The sequence below is a fragment of the Asterias amurensis genome, chromosome 3 (genome assembly GCF_032118995.1).
Source record: "Asterias amurensis chromosome 3, ASM3211899v1".
Taxonomy (NCBI): Eukaryota; Metazoa; Echinodermata; class Asteroidea; order Forcipulatida; family Asteriidae; genus Asterias; species Asterias amurensis.
The window spans coordinates 26,716,336-26,730,565 of record NC_092650.1 but is presented as its reverse complement, the minus strand read 5'-3'; the positions used below and the strand labels follow the sequence as shown (position 1 = coordinate 26,730,565).

Here is a 14,230-nt window from a genome sequence, read left to right as displayed (position 1 = left end):
GGATTGAACCTGTTCCCAGGGCAACCTCAAACATCCCCACCACCCCTTTGCTGCCCCTGCTGACTCTCTAAGTCATCGAAGATTTAAGACTTAAGAAATTTTAAACCTTCTCCAGCGCTAACATTGTATTCCTCGTATTGCATGTAGTCTTTTATTGAAATAACTATACATGTACACAGTGATTATCTCTTTTGGCAACACAGTTTTTTTTTATTTCATTCAAGACAACATTTTTTTTAAGTAGGCACATAAATCAGAGTGATCATAGATCGATTAACCGATAAAAGGCGGCAAGGTATATTTTTGGTACACGTGCATCCTAACATGCGTGTGAACGAAAATTGAACATTTGGGGTTCAATATTGGTCATCGAAGTTGCAAGACAAAAAAAATGAAATAAAAACTCCCTTGATAGAATGCTTTCAGAAGCCTGCGAAAGGTTTGGTTGAAAATTACCTTTTTCTCTGAAACTACATTTCTTCAAAGGGTATTCCACCATCAATGTTTGACATGTATACAGCTCCCCAGTACTTGATCGTTAATTGTGAAGAGTTTGAATGTTTTTGAATGTTTTGGAGTATCTTACTAATTCATACCAAAAGTATACCCTCCCTTTCATTGCGTGGCAACCGGTACGCAAATTGAAATGGACACTTCCTGACCCCCATCTATGGTATTATTACATTCTGTCAGTGCATTTCCAAACCATTGTATGTTAGAAGTAACTCTTTTCATGCACAGCTATTGCCAGTGAGTTCTTAGGTTGCCAGTAATTCATTTATTTCACTAATTATCTACTAATCTTTAAAGGCAGTGGACATGATAATTACTCGAAATAATTATTAGCATAAAACCTTACCTGGTAACGAGTAATGGGGAGAGGTTGATAGTATCATAAACATTGTGAGAAACGGCTCCCTCGGAAGTGACGAAGTTTTCGAAAAAAAAGTAATTGTCCACGAATTTGATTTTGACACCTCAGATTTAGAATTTGAGGTGTCAATCAAGCATCTGCTGAAAGCACACAACTACGTGTGACAAGGGTGTTTTTTCTTCTTTCATTATTATCTCGCAACTTCGACGACCGATTGAGTTCAAATGTTCACACGTTTGTTATTTTATGCATATGTTAAGATACAGTCCAGTGTCTTTAAGGGGCGAGACAACCGTCTCACCGACTATATCCATATACAATCAAGCGAAAGGGCAAATATTATTTACCATTCCACACCATCCATCATTAAATGGTTAATAATCTCAATGTGCTTTTCCAAGTAATTTGTGAAACCATAAGTGACTTCTTTACATGCATGGAAATTTTCTAGAGTTATTTAAGTCCTTTCAACTACCCGCTACTTGATATATTTATCCAATTGGCTAAGTTCTTAAGGGCATATAGCTAATCACCTCCGAAACTATCCTGACCAGCGAAAATGTGTAATTTTCTTACTTACCACACGGTACAATAAACCTTTTAATCATTGCAGCTAAGAGAAATTACCTAATAATTAGTGATTATTATTGTATGAGTAATTGGCCCTTCGGCTCAGATATGCTTTAAGATATAGAACTACGCCACCTTTCCTTCCTTGTTTCACTATAGTTTAATTGAACACTTTTTTGTTTACCCTTATATAATACGTGCATTAGTAACTAATCGAGGCAGTCGATAGATGGCTGCAGTGACACAAGTATTTTTATCATTGGTTTTGATTGGTTGCGATGAACGTTGCGCTATACAGAGTACAGACCAATCATAAAAGTAGTACTAGTAGTATCACATTTATGTGTCTATCCGTCGGGTGTGATTGGTCGAGCTGTAATGCTAAGATTTAAAAACATAATTCTCTGCAAAGTTACTGTACGCAAATTACATAAAGATATCGGGATATACTCCATAAATGTATGCTGGGCCCAATTTCCTAGAGCTGCTTAAGCACAACATTTTGCTGAAGCAAAAAGTCATTGCTTAGTAAAATCAGATTTGAGCCAAGACTCCACTCAATTGTTATGCCAAGTATAAACAACAGCTAAATACAAGTCAATAGCAATGTATGGCATGAAATTTTGGCCAGTGTGCAAAACAAACGATCTCTTTTTCATGCTAAAGCAAATATTTTACTTAAGCAGCTCTATGAAATTGGCCCCCTGACGACAAAGTTTGGTAAAATAGCAGCCAGAGTAATACAACTATCATTCAAATTTTCAGTTATACATCGCACGAAAACTTACGATGGGCATTGTTTGTTTTCTGTTTCGCGGTTAAATGTTATATGAGCTGCATCTCTTGACAAAATGACAAAATGTTATTAAGAATACTAACTACAGATAAAACACAACGTGTTGATGATGTGAACCCAAATATTTCACTTATGTGACTAAACATAATTAGGTTATTAAGCAAAAAGTCTTCTTGATATTTATACCAATGTTAGCAATTAATAATTCTGCGAAAATAAACAATCAAACAACGGTAACTTATAAGAATATACTATAACGCCTGAAGAAATAATATTTTGTTGTGCTGGTATATACTTTTCAGAACTGAGAAGTCTCCCGAACCTCCGATTATCTACTCCACGGCAGTAGAATAAAGCAAGACAGTTCCCTAGAAGAACAACTCTACCTGGCAAGTAGATACACACATGGCGTTACCGCAAACCAAATATACACTGGTATATACTATTATCATAAACCACATTTTAAAGCTTATAATAAGCCAGAACGATTTCAAGAAGTTCCAAAAACATTTTTTGTTAGATTTTCTATATTTTTTAAAAATACATTAATTACATTTATATCTTTAATAATTACAAGCTTTCAGACCCAAAACAATTCAAAGTATCCCTTGAGAGTAAAATACAAATTAACATTGATCTTATCTTTACATAATTTACACATTCGAGTACAGTCTGTAAATCAGATCAAATAAATAATTACAATAATTATACAATAAAGACTTGTAATGCACACACTACTCCCTTCTGTGTGTTCATGGCGCATTAACATAGTAATAAAGCGAGAGAAAAAAAACAGACGCAACAAAATTAGTCCCTAAAGGCACTGGACACTCTTGGTACTTGCTCAAAAAAATTATGAGCATATAAACTTACTTGTTAGCGATCAATGGATAGACATTGATATAATTATAAAACATTGTGAGAAACGGCTCCCTCTGAAGTAACGTCGTTTTCGAGAAAGAAGTTATTTCCCACTAAAGTATTTGAGTTTGTTTTCGAGGACTCAGAATTCGAGTTTGAGGTCTCGACTTCAAGCATCTGAAAGTTCACAACTTCATGTGACGATGGTGTTTTTTCTTCCATTATTATCTCGCAACTTCGACGACCAATTGAGTTTAAATTTTCACAGGTTTGCGTATTTTGTGCATATGTTGAGATAAGACTGGTCTATGACAATTGCAGAAAGTGACATGTGTTTTTAATGACATAAGATCAGTTTGAGAAAAGATTTGAGTTTTGTGGTACAAAGACAAGATCTTTGTGCTTATACCTTCTCAAACAATAACTGAAATACATTCAAGTTTATACATTTTCAAACATTTTATATAATTACTTTAGGCATGTCAATCTAAAGGTTCAAAATAATTATAAGGGCTCTTTAAATTCTGATACAAGTCTAAAGTATCAAAAACTACCTTATCAGGCGAGCCCTAGTTCAACAGTACAATTCCCCGTACAGGGCAAACGAAGAAATAATACAAGACAAGTAAAAATTGAAAAATAATAATAATAATGTTCACGATTAACTATTAATAAACTATCTAATAGAGATATTGCCAACAGAATTATGTAACTGCACAGTGGCAACTGACTCATAGCCAATCTTTTAAAACGAACCGAACAAAACCTCAATGTATCATATCGTTTTCAATGATGCAACAACTATAAATGACTAATATAATATCCTGTGATTTTCAATGCCTCATTATAAAAAATGAAAGAGGTTCACTTTTCAACGGTGCAACGACAAAACCAAGGAAGCCTTTATTATATTATTACTAAAAATGACTGAATTATCATTCCTATGCTTTTCAAGGCCTAGTTATACAGATTGAAAGAAGCTCACGATGACTATTTCGGGGTCAAACTGACCTAGACAATCCTTTAAAAAGTGGGATTTCTAACTGGAATTCTGCGTCATTTTGACCCAACTCGGTCAGTGACAAAGATTCTAGATCATAAACTGGACCCTGAAATATGTCAGTCCAACGGGATCCAGAGCTGGAAAATTCCGACAGGAAGTTTTTTTAGAGTGTATCGAACGTTCATTTCCCCCTTATTTTGACTGGAACATCGAAACAAGAAATTTGGGAGCTGTGAGATAACTATTTCTTCGACAATGACTGGTGTATTGATTTCTTCGACAATGACTGGTGTACTGATTTGATAACTTGATGGATGGAAACCAATACATTTTTACCGATGTTGGAAATCCTTTTGGGTTAAACTTATTTTACACAACATTTAAACATAATTTTATATGCCTACGTATGTTATATTTAACAGATGTTAACCCATAAACCGATGTGTACTGTTATTAGCACTGGTTTATGCTCAGTTCTTACCCGAGTCCTGTGAAAAAAATACCACAGGCATCGGGTGGGATGCGTACATGTATGTTATTATTAACACAAACTGTAAAACTTATTTATTTAAAAAACTGATTTAAAATGAGAATGAAGAGAATTCAAAGTGTACTAGCTCGAAGCTAACTAAGACCCCCCCCCCTCCGAAAAAGAGAAAATAATCAACTGCCCTACAGTAACAATAAATTGCGCATTATTCCCTTTCTCGTGACCTGGGGTGACCCCCGGCAATTTGATGTAAAAAGGCAGTTATTTCCTACATTTTTTACATCTGTTATTGGGAGTGATATCTCGGTCACAGGGAAGTTTCATGCTGTGTTTGCAGTTAAGAAACTGTTTCAGTACCTTCAGCTTGCATTTGCATGGTGCGCCGCACTTATTCGTACATCGATGGCCGCAGGCTAGGGTTTTACTACAAGTCTCAACACAACGCATAGCCGTGGTATCCCTGAAGCATAGGGTTGTCACAGAGTGGTGACAATTCGGGAGCGTTTTCTGTACGGAAACCTCGCATCGAGCTGCTATTCTAGTGCGAGTTTTTCCCCTTTGGACGAACTGGTGATGTGACCCAGGTCTGGGGCAAGGATCGCAACACTGATTTGGACACTGGTGCCCGCACGCCAACTCTTTGTTGCATTTCTTGTTGCACTTGAAGTTATAGACATTCTGTGAGCAGGGAACCTGTGCGATGTGTCCACAAAGCAGTTGTTTCTGAACTTTCTTGTTGCATGAACTGCAAGGCTCAAAGCACCTGTTGGTACACGGATGGTCACATGCAAGGAGCTTAGAGCACGCAGCCGGGCACCTCACTTCATCAACGTCTTCGTAACAAAGCATGTCAGCAGAATGGCCGCAGTTAGGAAGGCTTCTCTGCACTCTCTCAGGGCACTTTGTCGCAATTCTGGTATTCGGCAACCTGCATTTGTCTTCGTAAAGGCGGCTGTAAAGATCATCCGTTTCAGGAGTTGAACATGGCTCCCCGCACTTATTGCGACAAGGGTGCCCACAAGGTAGAGTTGCTCCACATTTGTCTTCACAAAACGTGGAATACGAAGACAGTAACTGAGAACGAAGTTGAGACTCCAAAGAATAGGAAGACAACTTCTCTGTACAAATCTCACCACATTTCTTTTGACATTTATGGCCACATCTTAACGTCTTCTCACATGGTTTAGTACAATCTTTCTTGCGCCCACTGAGCGTTACTTTCTGGCAAATCTCTCCACATTTCTTTTGACATTGATGGCCACATTTTAATGTCTTCTCACATGGTTTGCAACAATCATCGTGTTTTGGTTTCAGAAAGCATTTCATAAATAGTTCGTGCCCACATATCGGGAGTACCTTCATGACATGTGTTTGACAGACAACCGCTGTAGGATTTTTGCAACATTCCATAGAGAGAGAATGACAACAAGGCAGTGTTTTCTTGACTTTAATTCTACAAATTGAAGTACAGGGTTGACTGCAATACTCCCCACACAAATGACCACATGCCAGTGTCTCGGTGCATGGCACGGTACAACTGGCCGAGTCAAACTTGCAGCAGTTAACCTTAATTTCATGGCCACAATCGGGTATCTTTTTCGTCACCATTATTGTGCATTCTCCACATTCAACATAGCATCTCTTTGGGCAAGGATGCTCGGCCCTTTCACAAAATTCTAAGCATGGCTTTTTACACTGGTACAATTTATGGTTGCGATCGTATGGGTGGCAGAGTAACTCGCAGACGTGTCCACATGGAAGCCTATACTCACACGGTCCGCCACACCCTCCCTGCGGGACCATGGCTTTGAAGTTTTCCGCTGAGGCAACTTCAGCCACTTTGCCAGGATGATTTTGACAGACAAGCTTCAGTGTCGGACCAATTTGATTCACAGTTTCAAGAGTGCCAATGATATCCTGCCAGATCTGTGTTTTCTTCAAGATGGTGCCGTTACCAATGCAATAGAAACCCATGCGAGCTCTAGACAAGGCAACACATACACGGTTCGAAGTCTTCAGGAACCCGATGGAGCCCTCTTCGTTGCTTCGAACCAAAGACAAAAGTATGATGTCATTTTCTTCTCCCTGGAAATTGTCAACCACAGACACCCGAACTCCCTCGAAGGTCCCTTTATCCATAAGTTTCTTGAAGGTGAAGAGTTGACCCAAGTACGTGGTTAGAATGGTAATCTGCGTGGGCTGATATCCTTGGTGTAACAAGTACCTACACAACTCGACAAGGACCTCAGCCTCATGCTGGTTGGATTTGGTTTTGTTGTCATCACCTTCATCTTCAAACTGGTTGTGATCAATGAAAAACATGTTATGCGCCACCCCTTTGATGTCATCGAAACCCTTCACTGACTCATCGTCATGAAGATTCTTATAAAAATGTTTCTTCATGAGTTTTGAGATTTCAGGACGCATACGATGCTGGTGGTTCAGTGTTTGACAAGGCACGCCATTGTTGATCATCCTTTCAAACAAGGAGGTATCCATATTGAAGACCTTAGCCAGGCGATAGACTGTTGGGTTTGGCTTCAGCTGCTGATGATCTCCAATCAGAATGAGATGCTGACATTTTGCAGTCAGGGCGGTGATGATATGAGCTTCAAGAACTTCAGCAGCCTCTTCCACTATCACGATACGGGGATGTAGAAGCTGCAACACAGAACGAAGCCTTGCTGCACCCGTTGTCGTCATCCCAATCACGCTTGCATCTTTGAGGATCAGTACATCATCTTGATCGTTCACACTCTGCATTTGCTTTGAAAGCTTTTCATACTTCTGGCGATACTCGTCTAGTTTCTCCTCGTGTATTTCGGTATACCTCTTGGCCCAAAGCCTATACAGACGCCACCGATCCCAAATCATAAGAGACCAAATACTCCTGACTTGATTCGCCTCTTCATCTGTCATACAATCTTGCTTTTGAAGTTCTGCTTGTGGTGTAGAGCACTGATTCTGCCCACATCGTTTGATGCACCTGGAACCATAAGCTGCTATCTTCTCAAAGAGGTTATCTTCTTCGGTCTGACTAGGTTGGTTGCGAGACCCCCTGGGGTCAATGCGACGTTCCTGTTGAATTCGGTAACCCTCATCTTCCACGTAGATTTGGTTCTCTCTCCCTTGAGCTTGTCCCCGCTGAGGTGGCTGTGGGGGAACATCAACAGTTGAATCAACCACATTCAACCACCATAACAGGTTTGTATTTGGATGGAATCTGTTATCACCCTTGAGCCAAGGCATGATGAGATCTCTGTTGTTCTCTCTACTACAGTAGCCTTCGAGTTCAAAAAAGTGAAGGATATTAGTTTTAGCCAGATCTAGTTTCAATAGAGTGGTCTTAACATTTTCTTCTGCTTGATGTAGTTCTCGCTTTAGGAAGCCAACCGGTACACTCTGTTGACGACGTCTGTGTGGTCTATCTCGTCGTATTTGAGAAAGGTTTTTCGACTTAAGAACTTCGCTGCTACTGCGTCCACCAACACGGATGACGTTTTCCTCCCCGAAGGCGACAATTCCTTCAAGAAACTGGTCAAGGGCGTGGTTTGTGTAGCACACAACAAGAATTGGTGACTCGGTGTTATCTTCCTCCTCGTCTGATAATGACGACTCACTTTCATCTGAATCAGGCGATGAAGACCTTGTCCATGGTTTATTGCCAAGAAGTATCTGGATAATCTTGAGACCAATGTACGTCTTCCCTGTTCCTGGTGGACCTTGGATGACAGCAAATTCATTCGTTAATGCTGCCTGCAGAGCTACCTTCTGTGATTGATCAAGATGTAGAGTTTCAGCTGAGGGCCACTTGATTAACCGTAAAATCGGAACTCTGGCAGCCTTTAGGCATATGTGAGAGGCGCGTGCGCTTAAATATCGAGCGGTATGTGAGCTGATCTGAGCGATTCGGTGTGTTAAACCAAAGAGATCATCAATAGATGACCGGCGACTTGTTGGAACAAGTGAACGAAGATCATAAGTGATCTCTTCATTGCCTTCTAGATATGCTGGTGGATCAACATCCGATGAAACTTCAACAATAAACTTCTTGAAAGGGAAAGTGCTTGGAGTCATCTGTTGCAGCCCCTGCAAGACGTGGCGGCATGCTTCAAAGTATGCTGATGTTTCTGCCATGATGAAGGGACCGTTGGGAGCAGTGTTACCAATCTCGCTAAGAAAACGGATCTCCACTATGCCTATCTGAAGATTATTGATGTCCCGATTCTCTATTGTTGCGCCTAAAATAGTCTGGAACTTGTCTTTTGTCAGGCAAATGAAGGAGCCATATATTAATCGCTTACTAGATTCCCATCGAACGCGCTGCAGCCCATTCACGTCGAATTGCAGTCTGTAAACAAAACCGCTGTTGGTCAACTTTCCCTTGTCTATGATCCTCGCATTCCTGTAGATCCGAATATCCTGCAGACGGTTTTTGGTGTCCGAGAGATATTCCGCGACCCCCTCCCGTAGAGGTGCTACAAAATCCTCCCTCAGCAACCTGAACTGTACATCAAGATAATGCTCCACACTGTCATACCTCCCCTTTATGATGTTCTTTCGCAGAAATGGCCTCGTAGGCTTTCGAATCTCTCGGCCGTCAGGAAAGATCGGAATGTCTCTGAAGTTATCCGGTGGTTGTCTTTCCCTGGCTTTCTCTCTTGCCGACTGCTGAGCCTTCTCCAAGTGGGTGAAAATGCCGCTTAGATGCTGTACCTGCTTCATTAGTACACACTGCGGATCAAAGTCCTCATCGTCTAATGCCAGAGTCGTCACTATTTTATCTAGCAGAATCAAAACCACACCCACTTCCCCACAACTACTCGGTTTATGCTGTAAGAACACTGAAACCAACTTGAGAATCAGTTCGATTTCAGATGCGAGAGTGTCGGTAGTAGAGCTACCACAATCTGTAGTCTGAGATTGTTTTGTGGTCAAACCAACTAGATACCTAGACATGTGCTTACTAAGGAAATTAGAGGAATCTACTACACTGAGTGCAACATTTAGATCTTCCCTAACTGCTATAACTGAATCTAAATTGCATATACGCGACAGAACTTGCAGCGTTAACGTAAATGCATCATCAGTAAATTGATTTTGCTCCAATAATGCTATGAACTCATCCTTCCTACTCACAAACGTCTTGAGAATATCTGATGGATCCTCTTCAAGAAGGTTCTGAAGTGTCTCCTGCGGGACTGGTGGTGATGTTGTCTTCCGCTTTGCATGAGGTTTGGATGGAGAAATTAACGAATCATGACCACCTTCTCTCCCTTGCCGCCGGGTGTCATTCGTAACGCCATTGCCCGGGACGAAGGTTGAAGCATTACTGTTAAAGAAAAAATAAATAATGACGTTAACATCTTGTCTATGGCGACATGCAAAGTGAGGGTCTCAAAAATGGTACTTTTGCATAATCTTTTTGTTCGCATCAGAACCTCATAACAAATGTTCCCCGGCCTGTTATAAAACTATTTTGCAAGGCAGAACGAGAGTGAGAAAGACAGAAGGTCGGGCAGAAGACGGAATGGCAAGAATAATAACATTAGTATGGTTTGAAACTTTGCTTGGTGGAAGTACGATATAGAAAGGTTTGAGTTGGGGTGGTTCTGAAAAGAACCGTTTGTTTCAACTCCTAAGATAACATTAGTTATAGGATTGTAAATTTGTCAAGATCGGTTGATGAGGGAACATGAAAGGTAGACAGAGTTGGTTTGAAAGTCATCGGCAGTGCTACGACCCCGTTATGGGTCGACCGGTAAAGACAAATCTTACCTTTCTTTGGTCTTCCCGAGGTACCGATTTGTTGGCTGCGTGGATCTGAACCCGCGTCCTCTGCCGGAATCGCTTCCATCGTTTGCCCTGTGTGTGCCAGAGAACTGCCCCTCACCCTGTCGGGTTCTACCGTTAAAAGGTACACCCCCTCTTCCGTATCCACCTCGCTGTTGTTCAGATGACTTATCACCATGTTCGTCATTGCACCTCGTTCTGTTAAGGTCATCATCACAGTGACGAACGGCACTGATGGGTCTCCCGCGACTTGTAAATGGTTGATGACCTCTTCCTCTTCCACGGTCATTTCCAGAGTGACCCCTTTCTCTTCCTCGGTCACCTCCAGAGTAACCCCTTCCTCTTCCACGTTCAGCTTCAGAGTGACCCCTTCCTCTTCCACGGTCAGCTTCAGAGTAAACCCTCCCTCTTCCACGTTCAGCTCCAGAGTGACCCCTTCCTCTTCCACGTTCAGCTCCAGAGTGACCCATTCCTCTTCCACGTTCAGCTCCAGAGTAACCCCTTCCTCTTCCACGTTCAGCTTCAGAGTGACCCCTTCCTCTTCCACGGTCAGCTTCAGAGTAAACCCTCCCTCTTCCACGTTCAGCTCCAGAGTGACCCCTTCCTCTTCCACGTTCAGCTCCAGAGTGACCCATTCCTCTTCCACGTTCAGCTCCAGAGTAACCCCTTCCTCTTCCACGTTCAGCTCCAGAGTAACCCCTTCCTCTTCCACGGTCAGCCCCTCTTGTTTTTGGCCGAGCTCCACCGACTATAACCCCTCTATCGTCAAGCTGGCCATAGGCATGATTATTGGGGTCGTATCCGTAGAAGCCATCCTCCAATGGGCTGGCCATACCTGGAAAATAAGTTTATAAATGAAAACAAAATACTACAAACCAAAGCTAGGAAACTCATAACTAAAGCAACATAATTCCCTTTGTATCATTAAAAACTCTCTAATTAATTTTTAACTGATAAATTGTACAAAAAAAATGTATGCCCATAAGTACCAGCTGTCACGTAAAGGCTATACGCATAATTTATAATGCTGAAAGTTAATGAAGTAACTGATACCATGGTCTATTTATTGTAAAGTTACTGTTCGGTAGAGCAGCTATTTTATTTTGATGTTCGAAGGCACTTTTTTTTTCAGAGCAGCTATTTTTTGTATTTTGTCTCCAAAACGCGACCATCTTTTGAACATCTTCTGAGATGTTAGTTTCACTGCCTATTACGACATACATATAGGATTATAAAAACTGTACGGTTAAACAACCTTAAGGGATACTTTATATGCATTCAAAGCAAATATAAGTGGCCCCACAAATATTCAAATACGCCCTCAGACGCGCACGGTCTACGTACATTGAACCTTATAAACAAAATTGCCCACATTTTCCAAAAGAACTTGTAAACATGCCAGTAATTAGAAGAAGAAAAAAAAACTCAACTTAACCAAGTTTAAATTCTCAAACATGCGATTGATTTGTTAAGTTCTAACCGCTTTAGCTTTTAGCTCAACTGTTTATTATAATTGAATGGCCATTAGGTGGAGAAAAAGTAAAATCACACCTATATGAAAACGATAAAGGTGATGCCTGGAAATTTGTCAATTTTGTTTTCTTCAACTGACACAATTTTCATTTTGACTCAGAACTCGGGACAGACTGACTCTGGAATTGGTCAGACCCCAAGGCCCCAAGGGACCCTGAACAGGGTCAAATAGAACCCGAACGTTTTTATAGAGTAATGCAATTACACACATTTGCCTCAAAATTGCGTGGTTTTCCTGTTAATTTGAGAACTAACACGGTCGGCCATTTATGTGAGTCAAATAAATGGCCGACCGTGTTTTTCGACGAGGTAAAAGGAAATCCACGCAATTTCGAGTGATACTTGTGTGGATCATTATATTCTACTTTTAAAACATCTTTCTAATCAGTATGCATTCTGTAACAAACGGTTAAACACGCTTTTCAAAGACCACATCAACCTATCCAAGGCAACGTGTTCCTTTAAAGGCAGTGGACACTATTGGTAGTTACTCAACATAATGATTATCATTAAACCTATCTTGACTACGAGTAGTGGGGAGAGGTTGATAGTATAAAACATTGTGAGGAACAGCTCCCTCAGAAGTGACGTGTTTTCGAAAAGGAATTAATTTTCCTCGATTTTGATTTCGAAACCTCAGATTTAGAATTTGAGGTCTGGAAAGCACACAACTTCGATGAGACCATGGTACAAGAGTGGTTTTTTCTTTCATTAATATCTTGCAACTTCGACGACCGATTGAGCTCAAATTTCTACAGGTTTGTTATGTTATGCATATAAATTGAGATACACCGAGTGTGAAGACTCGTCTTTGACAAACCAATAGTGTCCCGTGTCTTTAACCGTTTGGTTGTTTAAAGCAATTGGACACTTTCGGTAACCAGTATTTTCCAAAGGCCCACACTTCGTGTATCACAATTTATATATAAAATAACAAACCTGTGAAAATTTAGGCTCAATCGGTCATCGGAGTCGGGAGAAAATAACGGGGAAACCCACCCTTGTTTCCGCACGTTTCGCCGTGTCATGACAGTGTTTACGTAAATATGTAATTCTAGCTATCGAGAATTGATAATTTTTTTAATGTTTTCTCAAAAAGTAAAGCATTTCATGGAATAATATTTCAAGAGAAGTCTTTCACCATTACCTTCTCTGTATACTGCCCTGTAAGTTATTTGTAAATCTGTGAACTGTTATTATTTTTTTTCTGTTCCGAAAGTGTATTCAGCCATTATGGCTTTAATCCAATAATGATAGTATACAATAAAACTAATACCTCCGAAAGTTTCATTTCACAACTTTCAAGAAACTATTAGGTTTTATAACAATTGCATGGGAAATATATGCCGTACAACAACCATATGCATAGTGCATTATATATAGGATAATGCCCGAGGTGCGCGCCATTCGTGGGTAAGAATGGCCCGAGGGCGAAGCCTGTGACGTCATGCTGAAGTCTCCCGAACCTCCGATTATCTACTCCACGGCAGTAGAATAAAGCAAGACAGTTCCCTATAAGAACAACTCTACCTGGCAAGTAGATACACACATGGTGTTACCGCAAACCAAATATATAATAATGTAGCTGTTCACTTGTGGAAAGTGTTAACGATCATTTTTCAATACATGTGTAGCTCTATTAACCTGTGTTAAAAACCATTAAAAACAAAATAATATATGGTCCATGGCGTCATTGACTTGATTTACTTGATTCCCTAACTCTTTTATGCACAATGGGTGAATGGATGTACCCATCGCGCCATTCGTGCAAAATAATGGAGCGATTTAACAATAGCATGACGTCACAGGTGTGGGTTAATTTCTTGTTACACTCACCGCAGTGTTAAAACCCCCGCATTTGACTCCTGTCCCATAATTGAACGATGAATACCCGAAAGAACAGTGACAGGCGATAAGAATTTCCTCACCGTGCACATGCAGAGCTATATGTAAATAAAGCAGATTGCCTGGCTGATTTTTTGTTTGGTGAGGTACAGTTAAAAAAGTTGACAATACTTCGAGATATATGACGTAATTAGCCTAATGTCTAACTTTGACAAAAAATCCTGTTTTAGTATCATTATACATTCTAGTTAATTTTCTTCAAAAAAACATGGCTGACTTACCAATTACACACTGCAATCAGGACTTGCATACAAACACGTCTTACACCCGTTGCCCGTTATTATTTCTGTCAACTCTGACCAGAAAACTGGAAACCCCAGCTTGTCTATCAATAATAGCATGAGCAATGTCTGTCTGGGTGTTAGTCACCCATGCCTGTACACATTACGCGATAGCAAAGAGCGA

The 14,230-nt window shown here is 40.4% G+C and overlaps 1 protein-coding gene across 1 annotated transcript; it reads right to left on the bottom strand.

The window, feature by feature from the left end:
- Positions 1-156: 156 nt before the first annotated feature.
- Positions 157-14,170, bottom strand: LOC139934460 (NFX1-type zinc finger-containing protein 1-like). The gene is made up of 3 exons (XM_071928703.1): positions 14,047-14,170; positions 10,373-11,222; positions 157-9,926 (listed from the first exon to the last, which is right to left on the bottom strand). Exons 2-3 carry the CDS (start codon positions 11,218-11,220, stop codon positions 4,856-4,858), a joined length of 5,919 nt encoding a protein of 1,972 aa, XP_071784804.1. The 5' UTR covers positions 11,221-11,222; positions 14,047-14,170; the 3' UTR covers positions 157-4,855.
- Positions 14,171-14,230: the final 60 nt, after the last annotated feature.